General features: G+C 34.4%; 2 protein-coding genes and 1 long non-coding RNA gene across 17 annotated transcripts; 2 read left to right on the top strand and 1 right to left on the bottom strand.

Annotated features, from left to right (window-relative positions):
- Positions 1 to 279: 279 nt before the first annotated feature.
- LOC112324940 (uncharacterized) lies at positions 280 to 9,060 on the top strand. 14 transcript variants are annotated; one of them, XR_008058054.1, is made up of 5 exons: positions 280 to 2,625; positions 4,342 to 4,563; positions 6,267 to 6,313; positions 8,378 to 8,424; positions 8,675 to 9,060. It is a non-coding gene; the product is annotated as an uncharacterized LOC112324940 (long non-coding RNA). The 14 variants fall into 14 exon arrangements; XR_008058056.1 differs by having other exon boundaries at positions 8,672 to 9,060; XR_002978919.2 differs by having other exon boundaries at positions 8,378 to 8,540; positions 8,672 to 9,060.
- Positions 9,061 to 9,488: 428 nt separating this feature from the next.
- On the bottom strand, positions 9,489 to 15,772 carry LOC7465413 (transcription initiation factor TFIID subunit 5). Of its 2 annotated transcripts, none has more exons than XM_024589677.2 (19): positions 15,395 to 15,772; positions 14,554 to 14,635; positions 14,367 to 14,445; positions 14,153 to 14,250; positions 13,992 to 14,048; positions 13,814 to 13,901; positions 13,625 to 13,734; positions 13,415 to 13,522; positions 13,071 to 13,222; positions 12,073 to 12,192; positions 11,920 to 11,989; positions 11,806 to 11,845; positions 11,299 to 11,463; positions 11,098 to 11,174; positions 10,815 to 10,931; positions 10,282 to 10,547; positions 10,069 to 10,164; positions 9,909 to 9,984; positions 9,489 to 9,804 (listed from the first exon to the last, which is right to left on the bottom strand). In XM_024589677.2, the coding sequence occupies exons 1-19, from the start codon at positions 15,574 to 15,576 to the stop codon at positions 9,751 to 9,753; spliced, it is 2,037 nt and encodes a 678-aa protein (XP_024445445.2). In that variant the 5' UTR covers positions 15,577 to 15,772; the 3' UTR covers positions 9,489 to 9,750. The 2 variants fall into 2 exon arrangements, with proteins under 2 accessions (XP_024445445.2, XP_002324907.4); XM_002324871.4 differs by having other exon boundaries at positions 12,073 to 12,183; positions 15,395 to 15,771.
- A 1,875-nt stretch (positions 15,773 to 17,647) lies between these two features.
- Positions 17,648 to 19,728, top strand: LOC7458415 (putative receptor-like protein kinase At3g47110). Its single transcript, XM_024590335.2, has 2 exons — positions 17,648 to 18,489; positions 18,576 to 19,728. Exons 1-2 carry the CDS (start codon positions 17,648 to 17,650, stop codon positions 19,726 to 19,728), a joined length of 1,995 nt encoding a protein of 664 aa, XP_024446103.2.
- Positions 19,729 to 26,783: the final 7,055 nt, after the last annotated feature.

Here is a 26,783-nt window from a genome sequence, read left to right as displayed (position 1 = left end):
GGTCGTGGTTTTAATTATACCCGTGTTTTTATATCAAAAAAATTATGATTCAAGTTCTTATAATAATATTTTTAGTTTAAAAATATAATTGGAGAGTCGCACCGCATTACCGAACATACCTTTTGCTGGGTTTTACAGGGTTTTACCCTACCCTTTTATTTTTGGGTAAAAATTATGTGGCCGTTTGTTATTGCAAAGGAAAACCACTCCATGTTTTTTTTTTTTTTTTTTTTTAATGAGTGGTTGGGCGTGCGTCTATATAAACTGGTAGATTTTGTTAGAGGAAAGGACACTTGTGTACGTGTCACCGACACCTGTACATCTTGCATGACAGAGAGAGAAAGTGAAGTGCTACTCTACAAAGCCAAGCAGTTTGAGTTCCTATCTACTTCCTTTTCTTTTGGTCTGGTGAGAGTGTGTGGGTAACAAGAGAAGATAAGAGAGATACATACACCGAAGGGTTCTTTCTCTCTTCTTGTTTCTTTGACCTTCTTGCGGTGGCTATTGTTTCTTTCTTTTTATGATCTCTTGGAGAGAAACCCTAAATCTTGATTGGGTTTTGACATACAAAAGAGAGCCAATTGTAGATTTTTGGCAACTTTCCTTAAAAGGGTACCCGTTGTTTTTCAGATCTGACTCATTCTTTTGTACATTTTATGCTCTCTCTTTCCTTTCCATTTTTGGGTATGTTTTATCTTCCACTCAGAGCTCAAAACTAGAACAGAAAAGGTTTTGCTTGCTTGTTTTCTTTCCCGTTTTTTCCAGCTTCTGGGACATTAGAAATTGACAGAAGAGAGTGAGCACACAGAGGCATATTTGTATAAAATTATACCATTGCTTTTGCGTGCTCATTTCTCTTTCTGTCACTTCCAGAGCCGGAATCTGATCTCTTCTCTCTTTGATGATCATCTTTTGGCCTGTTTTTTGCTCCAGAAATTAATTTGTTTCTCTCTAATCTTTTTTAATTCCCTCTCTTTACACACCCAAACAAAGAGAACTCCTGGAGAAGAAAAGATGGTGGTGCATCGTAGGCAAAAAAGGAAAGGAAGCAGCAAGATATCCACTTGGGGTTTCGTTTTTGTTGTTTCAATTTTATTAGTTTATTGTGTATTAAATTGTTGTTTAGTTTAATGGCGTTGCTTTTGATGGTATTTAAGACTGATTACTGTGCAACTTATAGCGGAAAAACACTGTGTAGAGTAGTATATATATACATAGCATGGGACCGTTCCATTCGCGGGATCTCTAGCTAAGTTTTTCTGAGCATGGTCCAGCTTACTTGCAAAGCAAAAACCGTTCTTTTCTTTGCTCTTGTCTCTTGCGCATGCGATTATGCTATGTACTCGAGATACGCATCTGATATGACCTTGTTTTCACCTGAATCTGGCAAGAATATCTAGTAGCTTGTACTTTTTTTTTGTGAAAATGGGTTTTCCTTTTTATTGGCTCAAAACCCTAGTCTAGCTGCAGATAGGGTTGCTTGTTGTACGAGTACAAGAAGGGATTGCTGGTGAGTAGTCTTTGCTTTGCACTTGGTAAAACACCGATCTGATCTTTTTGCATTGGCTCTTGGAAATGGGTTTTGTTTTACATTTGTGTTCTTGTTATGGTACATGTTCGATTTGATGTGAATGTGGTATTTTTTGTACAAAGAAGGGACAGAAAGTCTTTAAACTTATCGTATGATGTTCTTTCCAGAAATAGGAAATTTCTGCAGCCATAGTTGCTCTTTGTTGTAGTTTTTTTTTTTGAGCTTTTGCGGATAAGCCATGGATAGTCAACTCATTTATCATGGAAGAGACAAAAGCAGGTCTGCAAGCACTTCAGATAGCAGACATTCAGCATTTATAGCACAGACATCTGTTTATTTTATGTAGTTTTTGACTAGTAAGGTACTTTCTCTACTGTATATTATGCTTAGTGTAATCTCTACTTCATTATTATCTTCATTTGTTTGCTTAAGGATTATAATTTGAACTTATACATGGTTTTATCTATCAAATCAAATCATCTTGTTTTGTGATTTTTGCATTGCAAATTTAAGCAACCTCTTACATGGCTTGTGATTCTTGTTTTCAAATTGAAACACCAACCAGTTTCTTTCTTCTATTCTGGATTCACATCAAGATATAGTCCAAGATTCTTGATAAGATTAGAGAAATGAAGGTGTGTTATCAAGCCAAAGAAGTTTCCAAATGTTGTGTTCTACCTTAGTCTGCACAGTCTTGATAAACTGTAAGTTATGATACAGCATGAGTTTTGATTAAACATTTACAGAAAATTCTTAAGACATTTTTCAGATTTCTCATCTTTTGATATTTCCTTTTTATCTGTTGTCATCATTCTTGGTTTCAGCAACAATCATATAAATTGGATTGAACTCTGTGCTATACTTCAAGAAAATTTCATTACTTTCTGTGTAGAATCAGAAAGAGTCGATCTCTAATTTTTGTGTTGTGACTGCAATACAGCACAACATTTTGTTTGTTATATCATGGCAGGGTCATCCCGAAGAGTATGAGCACGGTGATAGTTTTGGATGATGACTCAAGGGCCTTCAATTGCTTTAGAGAACAAATGGTGGCAATGATCCATGGAGTGTTTAATAACTCGTTGTTTGCCAAGGTAACCATTTTTTTTTATCTCTTCAATTCTTTTGAGCAACGAGACTTTGTTAAATTCTTGAATTTTAAAGTAGTTGATACTGCTATTCTAGTAGTTCAATTCTTGAAATGCTTTGTGTGAGAGTTCATGTTACATCTTTCCAACATTTCGATTTCTTTGTAGCATGCCCTACTTCTGCTACTTCAATTAAAAATTACTTGTTTATATCAATTTGCCTAAAGGATCCTACTCTATATGTAATCATCTCTTGCACAAGATGCTTAATTAGTTCACCAATCCGCCTGTTGGGAGAATTTTAGGAATAATTATCTAGATATTTTAGCTGGCAATTATGAGGACTTCCTAGCTAGGAAGTAAAATTAACTGCTCTTTTATGTTATCGAGGTGGCTGGTGCATTCATTAGGGATTTCAGCAATATTTTTTGTTTGTTTCATCTCCATGATTACACGAATGTGGACGCTGGCTTGATACAGCCTGTCTTTGTTTTCCCTCTTGTTCTTTGTCTTGTTTTTCCCGATACAATGTATCACGAATTTACTTCTTAAATACAGTAAAGGCCTGGTCAGAATGTTTTGCAATTGCTACACACAAAATTAAACAATTTTGTAGTTGTTTGTGGGCATGCACCCAAACATCAGAGGACAGCTAGTTGAGAAGTTTTTAGATGAAAGTTGGTATGGGGTGCTGAACATGAATTTTATATATTTTCTTTAAAAGAAGGAAGAATCTTAATTATATTTTCCAAGCTGATGCCGATGCTTTGGAGAATTCAAGTTCTTGATTTTGAAATGTGGAATGAATATATATGAGCTCAACAATCATATAACAAGATATGTGATAAGAGGAAATGCCTAAAGGATGATGAAAAAGAGGTCCGAAACAGCATGAATTTAAGAAGACATTAAGAACTCTGATATGTAATAATTGAGGGTCTTTGTGAGCAAATACTTCAACTCTAATACACAAACTAGATGACGATGCTGTCTGATTCGGTTTCGATAATCCGTCGGGGATCGGTATATATTTTAGGCCAACCTATAATGGAGGAAATTAACCCAAAGAAAAAAAACAATGTGTGGTTCTAGCTAAGAAGGTCAGATGATTAGCCTGTTTTAGCTTTTGGTGCAAAATGAAGGCACCAACTGATGATCACTTTCAACTATTGGGTTGGTCTAGTTAGCCTGATCAGATGAGCCGCCTCACTTTTACATTACTCTAACTCAATGCATCTAGCATGGCCTTCGTTGCTATTTCTATCCCTTTCCAAGCCAACGATTTAGACAATTTGGTGCTTGTTATAATGGATGGACAAGTGATTTCAAGTCAGCACCACTGCTTGAAGTTCCATGGCATCCACTTACATTTTGTAGCTGTAAATTTTAACTCAAAAGGCATGTAACTACTCTATCTCTAAAATTTTGTAACCTCCAGGCATATTAACACGTAGCAGAGGGTGTCCGGGAATAATAATGATTGTTTTTTTGAATAATTTCTTGAAAACACCGTTTCAAAAACGTTCCTAAACAGCACTTAATCTTATCTTATCTTATCTATGTGGTGAATCTTAGTGATAAGTAATAGTCTGTCCTTGGGTTTGCCTTCCCCTCGTATTTCATGGTAGCATCACACACACACACACACACACACACGGTGTTGAGGTAACATTTTTTCTACTATTGACAAAGTTGAACTGCCATCTGCTATTTTTTCTGCAGGTGATTTCAACAGTAAAGAAAAGAATAGCTATCAAATGCATATGTTCTTGAACTATTAGGTGTACATCAAGATTAAAATTTAGGCTTAAAGCTCTGCGAAACCTAATTAGGACAAGGGAGATTGTGGAAACCTAGCTAGTGATGACACCTTAAGGCAATGGGGAATCTTATCCCATAGCAAAGCTTGGATTGTTCATCACCCTTTTGGCCTCTTCTATTTAGGTGAGATGATGTAGTACAAAGGTACTTGACATGTGACAAGATGTAGTACAAAGGTTCTTCACACACATCTTAATTAGGACTTGCAATCTACATGCATGATAAGCCATAGCCATAATCCTTATTTAATCTTACAACATGGCATAATATTGTGACTCATGCATAAGATCTTGTATCCCTTTTTTTTTAAGTTGAATTTTATGATTTAATTCATAGATGTTTTAATTTTATTACTCTTTCCTTCTCAAGAGCATGCTTGTTTTTGTATTTTAAAAGTATTTTTGAAAAAAAATGATTTTTTTTATTTTAAATTTTGTTTTTGTTTTCTGATCATTTTGATATCAAAAATAAATTTTAAAAAATAAAAAAAAATATTATTTCAATGTATTTTTGTTTAAAAATTATTAATTTTTTTTTTATATAAATAATAATAAAACTTGTCGTGAGGTTATGATAGTATATGGCGCAAGTCTCTACTTAATTTACAAGCAAACTTCCTCTATAAAAATGAGTTTTTTTTTTTAATTAGGAAAGTTGATAAAAATAATTAGTAAACTATAGCATAGCTAAGAAAAAACTAAATTGTTGTGCCTCCTTATAAATAAATAAAAAATTAAGAAGGTTGAGCTACATCATTAAAAAATAATTAAACTATTTTAGACTAGCTCATGGATCTATTAAATGAGACTATACCTACAAGTAATTTTGAAAAATTACCTAAAACCTTGAGCTTTTCCTTTTGACATTGAAAAATTATACTTTGCATATTTAGTTGAGAAAAACTTATATACTGACCTCCAATTGTTATTATAATTGATTTAATGTTCAAATGCTCTTTTATATATATATATATATATATATATATATATATATTATTTTTTTATAATCTTCTTCTCCCTCCTACCATTGCTTTGGATTCCATATCAAAACCCAAGTATTTCTCCTTTGCCCACCACTAAATCAACATGACTACTACCACTCGGATCCCTTCGCCCACCATGCACTCTCGATTTATCCCAAAAGACAAACAACCACTAGTCAGAAAAGATTCTAGACAATTCTTTCAACTTGGCGAATCTAGGGTTCTTCCATATAGCACCCACTAACTATGGATTTGCTTTGTTCTTGAAAGAACCTGGATGCACTATTACATAGGGAAAAACAAAATTAACTAACATAGATGGAAACAACACATAAAAACAACAATTAATGATCAAGAAAGCTAAAATTCTGCTGAAAAGGTTTCCATCATAAGAATTCTACTTCAATTTTTTATTATTCAAATATTTTCAGCTACTTATATACTAAGAAAAAAAATCTTAAGAAATAACTAAAGAATTTTAAACTAAAAAAAAATCATAAACATTGTAAGGACTACACAATGACTTCTAAGCCTAAATTAAGGGCTTAACAATCTCACATGGCTAAAAGATAAAATCCTATATGGAGTAGGATCTTATGATCTCCTCGAAAATTTTTAGTTTTATCTAATTATTGGATTAAAATTTATACCCTTTACCATAAGACCATGTTTAGCCAAAAATTATGTGTATGATCACACTTTAAAATAATTCAGAGGATAAATATTTTTTTTATTATTATTAGGCAAATTGATGCAAAGCTTCTTTTAGATTATTTTTAATGGGTTTTATATTTAGTAAACACAACATACGACTCACCTTTTCTTACTTTGGCCAATGTAGCAGGACCAATTAACTTGACAAGGAAGCTGAATCTCTCCCACATAATCAAGGTATCAATCACTTTGTGTCTTCTTTTCTATTACTGTTTATATATATATATATATATATATATATATATATATTGATATGTGGAAATTTCTTTTTGGGTTTAATAAGTTTCTTAATATGTGAAAATTAAGCGTGACTTGTATTTGAAATTTGTTGTCTTTTTTGTGTTTTTCTATGTCAATAGCATTGTTCAAGCATAGATTATTTAACTTTTGTGAATGAATTCTACTAAGAGGTGTCATTTGAATTTGAGTTGAGAATGAATGAAATTAATGTGTAACTTTATTTGTAGCATGTTAGTGTCAAGGTTGTATATTCCAATATTATTGGTTGCATGTTGTTGTTAGGATTTTGGATAATATGATTGCTGCGGTTGGGGATTATAAGATGATTTTTTTTTTGTAATCTCAGACGGAAAATTCTGCCGGGAGACTAAATGATGATGAAATTGCTGACAGAAAATTCCGTCTGTGTTTTTTAATTTTCTAAAGATATGGTGAGTGGAGTTTGGAGAAATATTCCTAGGCAAGGAGGGTTGTGGTGCATGTAACGGTTGCTTAGAATGAGTGTAGGATGATATTAACTAAGATAGGGTCTTGTGTTTAATAGGTTGGTGAGATCCAAATGCTAGCAAAACCAATTTATGTACTCTGGGGAAGGAAAATATTTGGTCAAGTATCTGTGGGAAACATCTTACATGATGAAAAATGCGAGCTGTGCTAGTTCGTTTTCCTTAAATCAGTGAGGAAAGTCACTTCTTGATTTCACAATCTGTTAAAACCAATGACCAGAGTGCCACAAGAATTTCTTCATGCCTTTTTTTTATTTTTGAAATTTTATTCTTAATTAATAATATCCTGTTTACACTATCAACAACTTCAAGCAGGCTCGAAACTACTCCTTTCAGCCAATTTATCAGAAGTCTCATCCTAGCCGCACTGAATGTATTTCTATGCTGAAAACATGAATCTTGTCGCTGAAAGTCAGACGACGCCAAGGAATCTAAAAATCAAACTTTCCATGAGAACAACACAGGATGGAGAGATTCTTTTTCTGGTTTACTTAAGCACACGAGAAGGGGAGTAGCTTCTAAGTTAAAAGTATGACCAAAGATGCAACATGGAGGCTGATCTCCAAGGACAGCACAAGGGCAAATGTTTGAACTGTATATATATGATAACTTTTTCCTGTATGTCAGAATATAGCCTGGTGAATTCCAAGCAGTTTTAGGAAATTTCACAGGATAAGCAATACCACTATCAATTTTAGGGTCTACCATAGTCTCTCACAGTATACTGGGCAGACTACTTGCTCAAGTAGTTGACGAAATTAGGCTTTTCTTCTTTTATAGTTTGTAGTGGGGAATTGTAACTTGGGCAAACTCCTAAGCCTCAACCTAAATTTTTTTTCTCGCCGATCATGATCATATGGCTGATGAAATTGCATGTTACCTATGTGTTGAGTTAATCTCTTGAGGGTTATTGGTTCTTGTAATGATCACTAGACCATTCTACACTATGAAAAGTGCCTGGCTGGAAATTGTTTTCACTTCCAATCATGCCCCAAGAGCACCTTGTTCATATGCTGAAATCTCAAGAATTGCAGACATTAAGCGAATGCTACTTGCATGAATGGCAATTCATGATGTCTAGTTAATTCCAGCATTATTTTCCTATGTATCACATACTATATATATCTATCATCGGACTGAGCAAGCTGAATTAAGCTCTAGAGTTGAATCACCTGGTGAATTCTTTAAAGAACCCGAGTATGAGGTAGTCGGTGCAAGAGTTGAGGGTTTCTATGTGTTTATAATACCAAGATTTCAAATTCCAAGTTGGGATTAGTCCTAAATTGAGTGATTGCAGGATTGTGATGCACTAGATTAGCATATAATTCGCAGGACTTGTGAATTCTAGTTGCAATTTAATACTGGTAATTAACGAGTTGAGATTTCTAGGTTTCCTGTTGGTTTTGATTTACAACTTTTTCTTTCTTTTTTCTTTCTTTTTTTTCTGTGGAGTTGTCAAAAATCAGATGGCTAAAATTACAACACTCTCTTGCAGGTAGATGATGAAGAATATTGAGCCTCATGCTTGCTTGTAAAGACAAGGTCGCCTTTTGCCTACTTTCTGGTTTTAGTTTTCTTGTGAATTACAGAGAACCATGCCTAGGGTTTCGTTACCTCTACCAAAAAGCATCAACCAAAATAAATAAATAAATAAAAAGGTATCTATAAACTCTGAAATCATATTGAAATAATTGAAAGAAGCAGCAGAAAATTTTCAAGTGCATGCTTTAGGTTCTATAATGCAAGAGAAAGCAAGCAGATATTGATGGCTTACATGAAACTTGGGCAGCAGATACAAGGGCGGACTCGAGTTTTCACCAGGGCCCTGCATACATCGGCTTCGAAAGCCTTCAAAGATCTTGCATGGAAAGAGAGGGGAGATGCTGAAACAACTGCACACGATTTTTACTAGATCTTTGGAGAGAAAAATCTGCAGAAATATGACTTACCTTACGTTTTTTCAGTGCCTGAGCTTGTTTTTATGTATTAACTTGTATGGCAATGTGTGGAAACAGTTTATCCACTTATTTTCTGACTGATGGGGACACAAAAAAGTGCTATGGCGGGAAAATACAGGGAGGATTCCCAAATCCCAACTGTTTCTTCTTCCAGTAGGCTGTACCGTTTTCTGTACTGTTTTTGGGAAGTACTGTGTTTTGAGAACAGGGCATTTTGTGACTCCATGATTTCACTTCTTTTTTTTCCTTTTTTTTCCCCTCTAGGATGCACAAATTGGGCTCTCCAATTCAAGGTACAAAAGGGTTCTGAACTTAAATGGTACATGAATCCAAGCTTCATCGTATGGATTGTAATGATTAGAAGTAAAAACTCTGACCAATTGGATCTATGCATACTTGTTGATCCTGTTGAATTCATTGGTTGGCAGCTTTAGCTTTTGTTGAAAATTTGGAAACCCTAAGATATTTTATCATTTGCCCTAGTAATGGATAGACACAAAATTAATACCCTACCCCTCTTGCTTGTAGACTAGTACGAAACTAAAAGCCTGATGGTTATGTGAACGCGAGCCGGTAAGTACTATCATAAGTATGACATGACAAGTAGCTAATCCAGACGGCACACAGAACACGGCACACAGCGAGAAATTGCTTAGAAAAACGAGGGGCTTCCTTCTTCCGTTCCGTTCTAGTTAAATTGATTATGTGAATCTTGATACACAACCTTGAAATTGCTAAACAAACTGTGCCAAGCTAAAAAAAAAAGGGCAGTGTCATAACTGATTAAGATTGTACAACAATTTTGATTTTACTGCTAGTCAGTGTCAACTGATGGTGGACTTGCCGGGGGGGAAACTCGGACCATTTTCAGTTGGTCAACCCGTCCAGTCACATCATGCTTTAATAATGGTCACTGACTTTTAGCGAGGGCTCCAGCAGCGAAAAGCAGATTCCTACGGGAAAACTGTCCAAATAATATGGTGCAAAGGTTATATACTGGAAAACCAATATCGAAAGGCATAAATAAGAGGAAATCAAGTTCAAGGAGTTGAGCTTTTAGAGAATTACCCTCAAAGTGTAAACTGGAGTAGACTTCGTCGGCAAAGTTTTTAACAATCTCAATCTGTTTGTATTTCCACTTTTGCTGATTAAATGAAACAGGTACTGTAAATGGCCCCGCAAAAAAAAAGTTCAGAACATAACGAGCTACTTTAACAGGGAAACTAACCTTTCTTCTGTCCTTGGGGCCTTTGTGCTCGTAGTTACATCCCATAATTTTACAGTACAGTCAGCTGAACCAGATGCTAGAAGTGATCCTTCACAACTGGCATTCAAGATGAGAAAAATAGGTTTTGTTAGAAATCTAGCCATCAATGACTAAATATTGACAGAGTCCAAAAAGTTGTTTTGAAATTTCTTCTAGTGTCTCTAGGATTTGCACCTGAAGGCAAGTGACCATACACATGAATTGTGGCCTATCAAAGGTGATATGCAGCGTCCACTTGAGAGGTCCCACATCATGATTGTGCCATCTTCATCAGCAGATGCCATATATCGACCATCAGGTGACATGGCCAGTGATAAAATCATACTCCTATGACCAATAAAAATGCGGACACACTCCCCGCTTTGTACATCCCACAGTCGAACTGTTTTGTCACTGGAGCCAGTGGCAATGTAGTTGCAGTTGGCATGCCATTGCAAGCACTGAAATATATGGAATCCAATTCAATGTAGCTGATATTGCAGAATTAGAAAACAAAGGAAAGTATTTTACTAAATTTGCTGACTTAATATTATACATAGAGCAGGCTCAACATGATAAATTCATCCTCGGTGGATACAAAAATTTATGAGGGAGGTTAACTTGAAGAATGCATTTCGCCCATTTCTTCTATTTAAATCTCATGAACTACTTTGTTGCAACCAAATCCAGACTACCAGACCAATAAAATAGATGTAAAAGCTACTTACATCAACATCAGACAAATGACCTGCCATTATCCTCAAAGGCTGTATCCTATCCATAGACCAAATCCTTGCTGTGCGATCATGTGAAGCACTGGCAAAATATTGTCCCACAGGACTGAACTGCACCAATAGTTTAGTATGAACACATGAGAAGTGAGGTATGGCCATTAGTATTATGGAAATCTCTGCCATAGTCTCCTCAATTTTTATCATGATCATCAAAAGACGATGGATGGATAAAACAATAAAATCAAATCAAAATGAAGTGGGAAGTTCCCATTTATACCTGAACATCCCAGACAGGGTAATTATGGCCCTTGTAGCAAACAAGATTTGCATTGAGTTTTGTGCTCCATAATCGAACTGCAGCAGAGCAGTGTGTCATTTGCAAAAGAAATAAAATAAACAAAATATCAAGAACAAAAGAAAACTTTCATGTTCGCAGAGAGAGAAATAAGCAGTGAAATGATAATCTAAGAGAATATACCTGTCGTATCTGCTGAAGAAGACAAAATAAAATCCCCAAGAGGGCTAAAAGTGGCTGAATGAACTGGACCTGAATGACCCTGAAACAATGTATAAGATCTTTTGCCACTGTTTGGACTCTGGCCTTGTTCACTCGGAGCAGTATCATTTTCACCCTGCAAAATAGCTGACAGCAGAAACATTTACCATTATAACTCCTCTTTGCCACAATGACAACCATATCAGAAAGATATAAAATTCTGGATTATGATGAACTAACATCTACAGTGTTTTTTCATTATGTCTCTGTAGTAGCTCTTTGGCTTGACTATAATTGAGAATTTTCCAAATGGATAATGTACAAAAAACACACAGAACAATTCATCAAAACTTGGTATTTACACCGTCTAAAATACATTTTGAATTAGTAAAGTGTCATAAGATATGATTTGTATAGTACTTTACTGCTGCTGGAGTCAAAGAAATAAGAAATTATCAAACAAACTAATCCTTATTTGGAGAGACTTACAATTGCCAGCTTGATGTCCAAGCTTTGCCATGTCCCAAACCTGTAAAGGCACAAATCAGAATTAGCAAGAGCAGCGGCCAACATGTTGGATTTGGGTCAAGTATGGGAGGCAACCTTCAGTGAGGAGTCTGAGAATCCACCAGCAATCAAGGATCCATCATGTGAAATTGATGAACAGTTTAAACTGGAAGAAAAATAAAAAAATGAACAATTGATCATGTAAAAAAACTGAGAAGCTTGATAAAAACACATAAGTTCTGAAATTACCCATTATGCGTGTTGATAAAGGTATAAAAGCTGACAGATGGCAGTGTCACACTACTCAACTGTACACGGTTTCTCAAGTCCTCAAGAATAGACTGTTCCACCTCAGTTGGCCTGAAGGAACCGTTAATTTATTAATTATCAGAAATTAAGAATGCAGCACTAACTTATATTAGCAGGAGAATCAAATGTTTATTCCTGTTGGACCTAAGTCACGCAAAAGCCTTATAGCAGAGACATCATAAAATATAGTCATGTGGGAAAAGATGCATGACCAAGCTCACGTTGTATACATTATGAGCCTAATTAGGTTCCAGGGGTCAATGATAAAGCATGGTAATATAATAGATTAATCAAATGAGGAAGATGACAGGATAAAGGAAATGAGACTTTGAACAGTCAACAAGCGTGCCTGTAAAAACCTTATTAATCTAGTTGATAGAGACGAGGAGTACAGTGATTATGAATCCATAGACCAGTTCCCCATGGAACCCAGCTTCTGTTCATAGCCACACTCACACCATGCTGAGGACATGTAAAGTAACAACTTACCTTGGTTAGGTGTTATTAAACATTAGTGCATGCTCATGTTTTTCAGCACCTAATTAAAGCGAGTTTGTCACCTTGCATGTCCTCATAACATGCCTAAATGACATGTCCATTTTATTCTAACACACCTGAAAGCACATATGATGTGTTACAAGATGTAAAATATCATGTGTTCAAGTGTGTTGAACAAGCTTTGTTGAATAAGAATTCCTACGTGTATAACATGCAAGGCTTCTCAATAGTCTATAAAAGGGAGCCATAAAGATTGTGACAGGATCAAACTTCCTATGTTCGTATACATTTTCTTCTCTTTAGCCTTGGCCTTTTATGCAACACCCTCCTCTTTGTTAGCCTTGTAGATATTACCACCATCCATGTCCCATTTAGATAATATATATCACAACAACGCCATTGATCTAGTGAAGAAAATGACTTGGGATTCGAGAAAATACATTACTGGCAAAGGAAGCTCGGGTTTGACTCGTGGTGCTGCAGATACTGTATTAGCTTCAGGACGAGCAATTTTAGTTGTTGCACTAGCAGCTTTATCCTTTTTTGACTTTTTGATTGAAGCTCCTTGCTTTCCACCATCTATTGATCTTTTCTGAACAAGACATTGAAGACATCAATGTAAAGAATAACTCAAGCTTTAACAGAAAGGAAAACCTATAGGACAATCAAAGTAGAAATAACATATATTACAAAATTAAATTAAAGATAAGCAAGAATTATTAAGCATATGAAATCCGCATCAAGGAAATTATGGAGGAGAAGCAGGATTTGATGAGTATTATACCTTATTCTCATCCATGTCCCCCTCTTTGGTTTCTCCTTCCGTCTTTTCAGTATCTGAGAGAAAACCCCCTGTCTTCTCCAATCGTTCTTCTAAAGAATCTTCAAGCAACTATAGCAAACAGAGAAGCTCAAAGTTAACACCTAAACAACAAAAGCAATAAAAATAACTAATAACTTCCTCAATTACTACCAAGATGAAGAATGCACTCACCCCCCAATGTATTTCTTTTTTATTTATCTGATTAGCTGCATCCTGGCTGCTTCCAATTAATGTTACAGCATCAGGATCATCAGAAATTGAGATGGGCTGTCCAGGAGAAACTGCCAACATAAAAGAACTTGTACCAAATTCTTCATGAACTGGACATGCAGATGCAACTAATTTGGAAGTAAAACGTACCTTGGAAGTTAATATGCTCATTGACAATCCCGAGAATTATAGTCCATTTTGACTTCCGAAGATACTGCATCAGGAGCTCGTTGGAGTACTGATAATAGGGTTAAAACCAACTTTTGAGAAATATACTCCACCAGAATTCTTATATGTTACAAATTACAGAAGAAAACCCTTAAATCACCTGACATATCTTAATGTTGACTTTACTCTGCCTAAGAGTATGAGCAAATTCCATTTCCTGACAGAAAAAAAATTAAATAAAAATAATGAGATCTTCTACAGAAGTAATTTAACCAAATTAAGAATGGAAAATGTAATGCAAAATCTTAGAGAGGTATTAACCTCCAGATGAGAGGGAGAAAGAACTCCTTCCAACTTTTGAAGGTCTCGTGAGTGCATCATCTCATGATCTTCACGGAAGCTATTGAAAAAATTTCTTGCTGGGGATGTAAAATGATAATAGCAAAAATATGAGACAACTGCCACGCTAACGAGCCACTTAGGAATTTACAGGTTTCAATAAGGATTAAAGAAGAGGAAAAAACTCAATATTTACCCTCTTGGATATGTCCTTTAGCAACAATATCCATATAACAATGGACAAATACTGGATAAAGCACACGAAGCAACTCATGCTGCAGAGTTCAAAGGCAACCCACATCAGCAAAGTACAAAAATCATATGCCAAAACAAATATGTACATATCGAACCATGCACAAAGAAGAAATTAATCACTAGTTTACCTTGTACAGATCAAGCGAACTATAAGCCCACGACCTTAGTTTACTATACTCATCTTGGTAACGTGCCGGACTATCCTCTGGTCTGAATGACAAAAATAAAATTATTTTGGAAATGAATAACCACAGTCTCCAGACCGAATGAATAACCAAACTATTAAAAAACTTGAAAGAAAAGGACATTCTCATTCCCTTGTAAATAAAATTCTCCAAATTGAGCATTTTCCAGGAGCCATTTCTACTTTCAAATTCTTATTCAAAATCTTCACTCTCGACCAATCAATTTTAGAATCATAATGAGGGTTTCTCGCACACATTGTTGTTTTAAGTGCCTCTTATTTCTTTTTTTCCAAAGGATTGTTACAGTGTCATTGAAATTCCAGTAAGTAATTGAACATAAAACTACTTCCATGACTAATTTCCACTCTCAATGTGAATTAAAAGTGCCTATTTTTCACTAATGTTAAACAGTTTACTTCCCTCACTTCAGCTAAAACCCTAAATACATTTCTAAAAAACTCAAATCTTTAAACAAAAAAAGTCCAAATTAAACAGTATAAAAGCAGATAAATTTTTCACTCTCTATGCTCACTTAAATTCGTAACATATTCGAATCACAAAAATACACTAAAATTGCTCATTTCACATTGCCCATGAAAGCCATTTCTTTCTTCTCCAACAATAAAACCAGTGCACAACCAGCTAAAACCCTTGACTACTAACTTATTCAAGAACCCATTATTTCTTTAGCAATTTAGAACTCTGTGCTAAAAAAAAAAAAACTACAAAAGCATCAAGCTGAGTAAAAACTAAAAAGAAAGAAAGAGTAGGGTTCGTGAGTTACTGAGAGAGGGAGTGAAGGAGGGAAGAGAGATCAGGATCCGAGTGGATACTGATAGCATTATTGCTGTTGTTTTGTTGTTGATGCTGCTGCTGGATTTCTTCATGGAAAGCGAGCTCTGCTTGCTTGAACCCTTTCTTCTTTAAATATGTCTCCACAAATTTCACTACTGCTTCTTCGTCCATAACTGCTCTTCCTCCTCCTCTTCTTCTTCAAGTAAAAGACCAAGGCAACGTGGCCCTTCTTTATCTTCTTCAAAATGAAGCACGCATCTCTCTTCTTTCTCGCTTGTTTCCTGGTCGAAGCTTTGCTGATTTGGGATGGCGATAGGGCTTTGATGTATCAATCTGGAGCCCAGCAAGAATGTCATTTTGGGTTCGGGGTTTGTTTGATAATTGAGTCTTGCGATTGTTGTTGGAACGTATTTTTTAGATTTTAATTTTTTAAAATTAAAATATTTTTTATTTTCTTGATTTACTGAAATTTTATGTTAAAAATAGTAAATAAAAAAATATTATTTTTATATATTTTTAAATAAAAATCATTTTCTAAAACATCATACATCACAATTTTAAATACAAGTCTGAACCTGAATCTAACTATTAAGTTTGTATAATGGGTTTTTAATATATATATTAAAAATACTCTCTCGCAAAATATAATTTTAATTATGAAATTCAATTAAATTCATTAAATTAACTCAATAACTTTATGATTCAAACTTTATATAAGTTAGATTTATTTTTAATCTATATACAAAGTTGATGTGATAAAATTAAAATTACTTAATTATCATCTCATCACTTCAATTTTTCTTATTAAACTTATATAAAATTTAATTAGGTCAATTCAAAAGATTTTTTTTAAATATTCAAACAATATTATTTTGAAATTAATCTACGTATCTATACTTATAGGTTTACTTCGCAACTTGAGGTGAGCAAAAAAATAAAAAAACCAATTAAACTGAGAAAACCGGAAAAATAATAACTGAAAAAACCAAACCGTGAAAAAAACCGATTAAACCGATTAAAATTTTAAAAAAACCGACCAGTTCAATTTGATTTGAATTAATTTCGGTTTTTTTTTAAAAAAATTAATTTAATTATTTTTTTTAATAAAAACTAAATCGAATAAAAAATAATTATTGATGTTGGACTTGAGTTGAACTTTGAATCGTGTCTGTAACTATCAATATAGCTGACGAAGAACTATATCTTTACATGAATGAAAAAGAAGGGAGAACAACACCAAAATATACTTAAAATATGAAATAATCTTTGCGAAAATATAATCAACCTATCCAAATTAGATATGTTGGGACTTAGAACTAGCTTTCATATTTTTTGATATATTAACGAGGAACTGCTTAGTAATTGATGTTTTCTGTAATCTTAAGTTTTAACGATCAAATACTTCTCTAGATTTTTCATGAAAAATTAAAATTTCTTGATCATATTTTAAAACATATCATATGATTAAAAAAAAATTTAAAAATTTTTTAATTTTTTTATATCACAACCATAAAAGTTACCATTACAATTTAAAAATAATAGATTTTAAAAATTTATATTTACTTAAAACTGCTATGAAATAAATTTTTATATATAAAATAAATAAAAAACAAGTTTTCATGAGTAAAAAACATATTATTCTAGCTTCTACGAAACCAGAATTCTTCACTCTTTATGCTTACTGAAATTCTTAACACACTCTGATCACAAAAATTGTTCATTTCATATTGCCTATTAAAGCCATTTCTTTCTTCTGCTACTGTAAAATCAGTGCACAACTAGCTAAAACCCTTGACGACTACTCAAGAACTCATTATTTCTTTACCAATTTAGAACTCTGTGCTCAAAAAAAAAAAAAAAACCCACAAAACCATCAGGCTGAGTAAAAACTGATTTACTTATAATTTAAACTACTAAGCCTACCTGTTTGTAATTTATAATGGGCAAAACACATTAAGATTAAAAATATTTTGCACATGGTGTCCCCTGATAATTTTGTCAAAAACAAGAGAAGAAAAGGACATTAAATGGCTAAAAATATATACTTGTAGATTAATTTGTAACAAAGCTCGATGGTATATGCTAACTAATTAAATTTATTCCTTAGAATCGCCGAAGCCTGTCCAAAGATCTTCGTTCGTATGTCTTGTTGTCTCATGGTAGTAAAGAAAAAAGACGTTGTCTTCAACCTGCTTGCTATCAGTCTATCACTGTACAATCGTCATCCCTCTAAATTCCAAAGATGAACCTATTGTCTTCATTTTGTGTCCAGAACCTTGTTGCTGTGCTCATTGTACTGATGCAAGGAAAAGCACTGCCACTGATTTCAACCTACTCTTTCCTCCTCACTGCAGCTTCAACAATCACTGCTCCTCGTAGCTTTGGTGGAAACGAGACGGATTATGAAGCCTTGCTAGCCTTCAAAGCAAAGATACAAGACCCGCACAGTAATACCTTGAGCTCGTGGAATGATTCTCTCGATTTCTGCAACTGGCCAGGGATCACATGTGGCCGTCGACATGGAAGGGTCAGAATTATCAATCTAGTGGACCAAAAATTGGCTCCTTACGTGGGAAACATTAGCTTCCTTCGAGAAATAAGACTCGCAAACAACATAATTCATGGTGAAATTCCACCTGAAGTTGGGCGTCTGTTGAGATTACGAGTTCTGATGCTGACCAATAATTCCATAGAAGGCAAAATTCCAGCCAACTTGTCAGGCTGCTCCAGCCTTGCAGAGCTCTATATTGATCGTAACAAGCTTGGGGGTGAGATTCCTATGGAGCTTGGTTTCTTGTCAAAGCTCACAATACTCTCTTTTCGTCAGAATAATCTCCAGGGAAAGATACCGCACTCCATCGGTAATCTTACCTCCCTTGAAAGTTTGTCTTTGAGAAGAAATGTTTTGGAGGGAACTATTCCTGATTCTTTAGGCCGACTGAAGAGATTAACTAGTCTTCTGCTCGGTGAAAATAAACTTTCGGGTTTCATCCCTCCATCTCTATATAATCTATCGTTGATTACTACTTTCTATTTGGGTGGCAATGGATTTCGCGGAAGTCTTCCGTCGAATTTAGGCTTGCAGTATGGCAGAACCACTTTTCCGGACCGATTCCAGGGTTATTATCCAATGCTTCTGAGCTTGATATTGTTTCTTTTACATATAACAGTTTGACGGGAAAAATACCTGATATTTTTGGAAAACTACATCATCTCTCTCGACTGCATTTCGGAAGTAATAACCTGGGAACCGGAGGAGATGATGAAATGGCGTTTCATGCTTCTCTGACCAACTGCAGCATGTTAAAAGTTGTGAGCATCAACAACAACAGATTAGAAGGATCGCTGCCGATTACAGTAGGAAATCTTTCAACATATATGGCTTATTTTGGGCTCTCAGGAAATCACATAGTCGGACGGATCCCTTCAGGTATAGGGAACCTAGTTAACTTAACTTTCCTATACATGGATCGAAATCAATTCACTGGTGAAATTCCAGCTTCTTTTGGTAATCTACGAAAGCTAGAGCAGTTTTCACTCTTTTCCAATAGACTGTCAGGAAAAATTCCATCTTCTTTAGGAAATCTGTCATTGTTGAGTGTCCTTTATTTAGATGATAACAAATTAAAAGACACCATCCCTGCTAGTCTTGGAGGTTGTAAAAACTTGGTGTCGTTGGGCCTTTCTAGAAAAAACCTCAATGGCAGCATACCAGAACAACTTTTCGGTACCTCCTCTGTATTATTTTCACTGAATCTATCTCATAACCAATTTACTGGTTCCTTGCCTTCAACCATTGGTAGTCTAAAAGGTCTGAGTGAACTGGATGTCTCTTGGAACATGCTGTCTGGTGAAATTCCAACTAGCCTTGGAGGATGCACCAGCCTCGAGGTCCTGCACATGGAGGATAATTTCTTCCAAGGATCTATTCCTTCATCATTTAGTTCTTTGAGGGGAATTCAATTTCTTGACCTTTCTTGTAACAATCTGTCAGGCCAACTTCCAAACTTTCTTGTGACAATCCCTTTCATAAGTTTAAATCTTTCCTATAACAATTTTGAGGGGGAGGTTCCGAGGAAGGGAGTTTTCACAAACGAGAGTGCAGTATCAGTTGTTGGAAATGACAAACTTTGTGGTGGAATTTTGGAATTGCATTTGCCTGAATGTCCCAACAAAGAGCCAAAGAAGACAAAAATGTCTCATCTGCAATATTTATTGGCAATCACAATACCTTGTGCTCTTGTTGGAGTCATCACTGTCTCATCTTTCTTGTTTTGCTGGTTCAAAAAGAAAAAAAAGGAGCACTCTTCTAATACTCAATAGAGTCATTTCCTCAAATCTCTTCCGAAAGGCTCTTTAAAGCAACCGATGGATTTTCTACAACCAACTTCATTGGCTCATGCCAAAAACATCTCTTAATTCAATTGCAAATTTAAGTATTTTATTTTACCTTATCAATTTGCATGCAATCATTTTTAAACATTTTAAATTGAACTAATTTTAAATATATTACATATAATCTCTTAGATTAAACTATACATTTGTAATTTAATCAAAATCATCTTGTAAATAGTTTATCATTATCATATTTCTAGACAGTTACACCTGTACTTAATCCTTTGCAGGCAGCATCTCATGGGCCCGTTGCCAGGTTCAATGGTTTCAAAATCTGATGGGGAAGACTAAAGAGAACTAGAAAGCTTCGTAGTGTTATAGCCACCATGAATGATGTAGTTGACGTGCCTATGTCAGCACCACAATATTCTCGCCGCCTGGAAGACTTTTTCTAAAGAAACAAATTAGAACACGTCCGATGTCTGTTCTTTAAGATAAATAATACTGTTGGGAAACGCGTTGATATTAAAATTTTTAATTTTTTTTATTTAAAATTAATATATTTTTAATATTTTTAAATTATTTTAATATACTGATATCAAAAATAATTTTTTAAAAATAAAAAAAATATTATTTTAATATATTTATGAATGAAAAGTACTTTGAAAAGCTACCACAATCACACTATCAAATATAGTCTAGTGATAATAATAACATTTATTTTTAAAATATTTTTTATTTTAAAATATTTTAAAATAATATATTTTTTTTATTTTTTTAAATTATTTTTAATATTAACCCATCAAAACAATCTAAAAAGATAAAAAAAAATTATTTAACCTAAAATATCCTAAATTCTAAGACAATCACGGTTAGATATAAGAAGTCTATTAGACAAATACAAAGCCATGTTCATTTATGTGAACTCTCTCTCTCTCTCTACACACACTCTTTATTGCGATACCTGCATGTGTAATTGCCCTCCAAATTTATTATCTCCGACACATTATATAGCATTTGTTCGTCAACATACCTATTTCTGATTTATTTTTAGGGGAGAAGATGGGATTAGTTGAGCTCCCACCTACATCTGACTCCTCGAGTCTCAAATGCTTTAATTTGCTGGCTCTTGGGCATTTCTTACGGGCTTTTAAAGTACATCATTGGACCAATTAAAGCTTTTTATTTCTATGTGTTATAAATAAAGGCCAAAAAAATCATACTTTATTTTATTTTCTCTTTCAAATAATATTGTCAAAAACAAGAGTAGAAAAGCACATTGAATTGCAATATATATATATATATTGAATTGCAATTTAATATATAAAAGGCTGGAGAAAAACACTATGCATGTACTATTAACATATACTCATTGTACTGTGAACTATATTGTAGATATAAAGTGTTTGAACTGTGGACGACATTGTAGCATCATGGGGTGTTGTCTTGTGTTTTTTAGTCAAAAAGTGTTGTTGGGTCTAGCTTGGCCATTAGACCCAAGGCTGATGGGTTTTGCACGGCGGCCAAACCTAAGGATATCGGGTCTGGATGCCCAACAGGACCCACTAGCGTTGGTTTCGGCTGCCTAGCAGGACCCAATAGCATTGGGTCCTGCTTCATCCTCTATGAAGTTAGCGAGCTACAGTGTTATGAGGGCTTTTATTTGCGCGTGGGCAGTTTCTATTATAACACAAGGAATCAGTGTCCTTAGTCTAAGCTAAAAAAAGAGCGGCCTTCCACAGTCTCTTCAAGATATTTTTGTTATATTCGGTGCCTCCTTTTTCACTCTGGGCTCTAGTAGTCAACCGTTTACTCGATGAAATGCCTAATGCTCCAGCCTATGATTATACCTATTAAGAATCTTTGGATGATCATGACTACTTTGCTTCTATCCAAGGATGCAGGGATGCGATTCATTTTCTTACTCTCTAGTGAAGAAAGTTAGAGAGTCAGGTGAGATTTTTCTAGAGGAAGGATTGTAAGGCGGCTTTCAAAGGGTGCTGGTGATAGAAGAGGAGGAAAGAAACGTTGGGTTCTGTCTCCTAGTAGGACCCAATAGCGTTGGGTCCTACTACCCAATCAGACCTAACAACTTTTGGACTTCTAGGCTGCCAGACCCAAGGATATTGGTTTTGCAGCCATATCTAATAGCGCATTGGGTCTGACATTACCGTCAGACCCAAGACACTTAATATATTCTCTATACTCTTCATAATTTTTTACATTTGAAAAAAAATTATTATTGACCCGTTGCAGAGCGCGGGCCAATATGCTAGTATATATATATGATTTGTTGGAAAACTTAAGAATATGATAGCTGATAAATTAAAAATATCCCTCAATAATCGCAGAAGCATTTCATTGCTTGCTAACTAAGACTATAATTATTAAATCTGAATCGAAAGTTTAACTATGACAAGGCTCAAATCATTTATTAGACAGGTTATTTAATTTTTTTTTAGACTGATTAAAGTATTTGAGACTCGAGGAGTCAAATGTAGTTGGAAGCTTAACCAATCTCATATTCTTCCCTAAATAAATTAAAAATAGGTATGTTGACAAACAAATTCTATATAATGTGTTAGAGATAATATATTTGGAGGGCAATTATGCATGTAAGTATCGTAACAAAGAGTTTTTTTTATATATATATAGAGAAAGAAAGAGAGAGTTCACATAAATTACATGGTTTTGTATTTGTCTAATATATTTCTTATATCTAAGCATGAGCATGATATTTATAATTATAGATCAAATTTTATAGATGTGTATATTAAACTAGTGAGTAATGATGTTTAGTTTATCATAACAAGTCATGCTAAACATAAGAAAGTTTTCAAAAAAAACCTAGAGTTCATACAAGTTTAAATCTATAAGCATGCAATAAATAAATAACTCGTAGCAAACATGTTTTCAACACAAATATAATACTAGCATGCATACCAAACATATATCCAAACTTATAATTAATATTAATTCAAAGAACTAGCATGCATACTAACAATAAAAATATCCAAACTTATAATTGATATTAATTCAAAGTCCTAACATGCATACTAATAATAAAAATATATATGTTTAAATTAAAATAAAGGAAGGTACTTACTTGTTGAAGCACTTTAAAGTAATGAGACTTTTGTTGTTGTCAATGATGATTTTCTTTTTATTCTTAAAGCTTTATTACTCCTCACTTGTGCAATTAGGATGTTTGCAATATGCCTTTCAAGATTCCAATAACACCACCTTGGTTTAGATGTATTTTTAAACAAGCTTTTTGAACCAAAGATTATATAACTCAAATATCTCTCAACAAGATGAACTTAAGCTCTGGATTTGAGAGGAAAATCAAAGCATAAAAGGAATGAAAACACTAAAAATAAGGTGCGTAAAAGTGTGGAAAACCCTATAGAGTTGGCATAGCAGAGAAGAGCTGGGACTTGGCAGTGTGCTCTTGTCCAAGATCCTAGGTTCGACTTTTGTCAGGTGTAAACAATTCTATGGGGCCATCGGAATTTGGCAAAGCCCATGACTTAACCATGGTGCACTTGTAGGAAACTCCTTGCCGAAAGCCTGTGCACCCTCAAGATTAGTCGGGCCTCGACCTGAATACCTGGTGTTAATACAAAAAAAGTGTGGAAAAATACAAGTTCTAAACTCTTTCTTCACCCTCTTTTTTATAGTGAATTTTGGAAGCTAAAAGGTTGAAGAATTAATAAAGATTGATTCCCACCATTATCAATCATTCATTAGTCACCATAAATAAAGAACTAAATCTAGAAAAAGCAAGAGTTTTTTTAGTGGAAAAACCAAGGGTTCTTTGAGATTAATTTCTTATTCACCCATAATTTATTCATTTAAAACAAAATTTTAACAATCCCCTATATATATAGAAATTGTCTCACTAGTTTGAAAATGATTTAAAGATTTGTTGAGAGATACTGATTTCGTAGATTATAATATTAGGATAGGTAGCTTTTAGCTTTGAACTTTCTTGAGTGAAATACTATCGGATTCACTCGACTAAATAGTGAACGCGAAGTCTTGAACTATTCAGCATTTTATATAAACCAAGATGATAGTACTTATATAGTTCTCTACCTAGAGATTTCCTTTAGTTTTCACTATTGTGTTCATTTTGGCCCTGAACAACTCTTGGATTCTTGAGTGCTTTAGAGAATTCAGCCTTTATCAAAATTCTCAAAGAAACAACCACATTTCTCACTCATATAGGTGATCTTTCATTAAATTTTTTTTGCTATACTCCACTTGGTGTACCAAGAAATAGAAATCATTAAGAGCTTGGTTCACATTTTATCACACTGCAACTAACACTTATTTTATCATAGGAATAAGTAGGAAAAAATAATTTTCTAGTGCTACCGAGAATGTTATATGACTTAGTTTTCTATTTGAATCTAGATCTTGGAATCTCCAATCAACTAGGTATGGTTACCATCATTACTCTCTTTCATTTTTTAAAGGCTTTAAGCTCATTCCCCTTATGAATTATACACAAGCTCTATTGTCAAACCTTTGGTTAAGACCCTGCAATGTTTTTCTTTGACTTTACATAGTCGATGAAAATAATTTAATTTGAGAGCAAGCGTCTAACGATATTATATCAACGATTTATATGTCTAGACTTTCCATTATACATACTACTTTGTGCCCTTTTAATTGCTGACTGACTATCGCAATAGACACAAATAACTGGCTCTAGTTTTGGCCAACATGGAATATTCTCTAAGAAATTCTGAATTCATTCGGTTTCCTCTCCAGCTTTATCAAAAGTAATAAACTTTGACTCCATCGTGGATCTAACGATACATGTTTGTTTGGAGGATTTCCATGACACAACTACTCCACCATATGTGAAGAATTATATCCACTTATAGATTTCAAATTCTTTGTGTCGGATATCCAATTAGCATCACTATAACCTTCTAATATTGTTGGGTAACCATTATAGTGTATAGTCTAAGGTGTATTTATTTCCTTCCAATTATCCATACTTGAATTACTTGTAAATCTACTCAGTTTACTAATTGAGTAAGCAATCTGAAGCTTTATATAATTCATAACATATATTAGGCTTCTAATATTCCAATTGGTTTATTCCCTTACCTCTATTCTTGGACATATGTACACTTATATCAATTAGTGTTTTGACAGTGTTATTGTCATCTTTAAAAATATTTCTCAAGAATTTTCTCAATATAATAAGTTTGAGACAATACTAATCAATTAAATGTCTTATAAATTTTTATTTCTAGTGTCGCGGGGTGACGTCGAATGGCGGGCTAGCCTCTTGAAAAGTATTGGGAAAGGAAAGGGTTTTGGGTATAATCATAAAATTATGATTATAAGGTTCAGGAGTCGCCACCTAGTATTATGGTTACTAGAAAATTTATGGTCTATAAGAGTCCGGGTAAAGGACTGGTTGTACAAGGGGAAGACGCATCACCCCCAGTGCACCCTACCTAAGGTAAGCAACATTGTTGTTTGATTGTTTTTCTAGGTCGCTTTTATGTCCATTGGTCTTTTTCTAAGGTTCAAGGCAAATCTCCCGACGTGAAAGAGTCTCTATCTTATTGAGTGAAATCCTAACCATTCTAAAATCCAAATTATAACATCGCATTTATTTTCTAAATATAACTAATTCCTAACATTTTAAACAAAATAATTATTATGAGTTTTTTTTTTTGTCAAACCCTAATGGATAATCATGAACTGGTTATGATATTCATTTTTTTTTAAAACAAAGCATGATAAAAATGTTGTGATTTTTTTCTTTTCAAAAATATACTTGGAAAACTTTTAGGATTTGACCATATGCAAAAACAAAACATTTTTTGCTTTTTTTAAATGAATTTTTTTTTTAGTTTTTGAATTTTATGATTTGTTTTTTTGAGATTTCAGAGGAAACCAGATATTTTTTAATCCCAGATCTATATCTTACAGTGTAAGTCTACAACCTGATATTATGCAAAATTGGTAGAAAAACATGCGAGAAAATCATGAATGTTTTGAAATGACCCTTGGAATTTTTTTGATTTTTTTTGTTTTTTGTTTTAATTATATTATTATTATTATTATTATTATTATAAATTAGGTTGGACCCGACCCAAACATCCAAGTTGGCTCGAAACGGGTTTAGCCCGACTCAATCGGGTTAGACCAATTGGCAGTCCAACATACCCTTCTTTTTTATATAGGCTCGGCTAGACCTAACCAGGTTGGGTTGGGCCGTTAATGACCCAACAAACTTGACTTTTTTTAAGTGGGCTGGGCCAGAATGAGTCCAACCCAGCACAACTTAGTCACTGGCCCAGCCCTGTGACTAAGTTGTGCTTGTAAATGGCAGAATGTGAATTACAATTCGCATTTTGCACATTTACATGCAACAAAAGATGAAGATAAACAAGGGAGGGAGGAAGAAGAAGGAAAAGGTTACCTGTATAAAGGGGTGTTGTTGTCGTTGCTAGGAGGTCTGGTATGGTGGTGTGGCTGCCGGAGAGGGTGAGGTGGAGAGGTTAATGTTGCTAGGGTATAGGAAGACCGATGAAAAAGAAGAAAACGAAAAAGGTGGCATTGGTGGTGGTTTTTATTGCCGACGAGGAAATGTGTTGATGGAGGGGTTTATGTTGTGGTTGTTCACGACGGTGCTGAGGTTGTGGCGGCTGAAAACATGGTGGAGAGAGAGAGAAAAAAGAGAGAACTATCAGCTGGAAGAAAAAAACTAAGGAGGGAGGCTGGTTTTTTGTCAACTTTGCAACCAATTTTTTTTGTTCTTTGGCTATGAAATCCACTCTTATTTATAGGGGGTGAAAGAGTGATGTTTTGTCTTTAATGGTGCAAAATTTTGGCCTTTGATTCGACTCGAAAGAATCCTAACTTTTGGCTTAAAGTTTCCATTATGGCTTGAAAAAGTTGCTGCAGAAAGGCTGGTTGGGTTGGCCATTTTGGAGCGGCATCGAGGCAGCTGTGATGTCAATCGGCCATAAAGAACCATACTAGGGTGTAATCAGATGTCAGACCATCAT

Source organism: Populus trichocarpa, chromosome 18, assembly GCF_000002775.5.
Source record: "Populus trichocarpa isolate Nisqually-1 chromosome 18, P.trichocarpa_v4.1, whole genome shotgun sequence".
Lineage (NCBI taxonomy): Eukaryota > Viridiplantae > Streptophyta > Magnoliopsida > Malpighiales > Salicaceae > Populus > Populus trichocarpa.
Note: the sequence above shows the minus strand (reverse complement) of the source record. Positions and strands in the feature narration are given on the sequence as shown.

Coding starts and splice junctions, on each gene's coding strand:
- LOC7458415 (XM_024590335.2), top strand. CDS start 17,648: ATGAACCTATTGTCTTCATTTTGTGTCCAGAACCTTGTTGCTGTGCTC. Junction 18,490..18,575: donor CCGTCGAATTTAGGCTTGCA/GTATGGCAGAAC, acceptor TACATATAACAG/TTTGACGGGAAAAATACCTG.
- LOC7465413 (XM_024589677.2), bottom strand. CDS start 15,576: ATGGACGAAGAAGCAGTAGTGAAATTTGTGGAGACATATTTAAAGAAG. Junction 14,636..15,394: donor CTCCTTCACTCCCTCTCTCA/GTAACTCACGAA, acceptor TTTGTCATTCAG/ACCAGAGGATAGTCCGGCAC. Junction 13,735..13,813: donor TGAGCATATTAACTTCCAAG/GTACGTTTTACT, acceptor TTATGTTGGCAG/TTTCTCCTGGACAGCCCATC.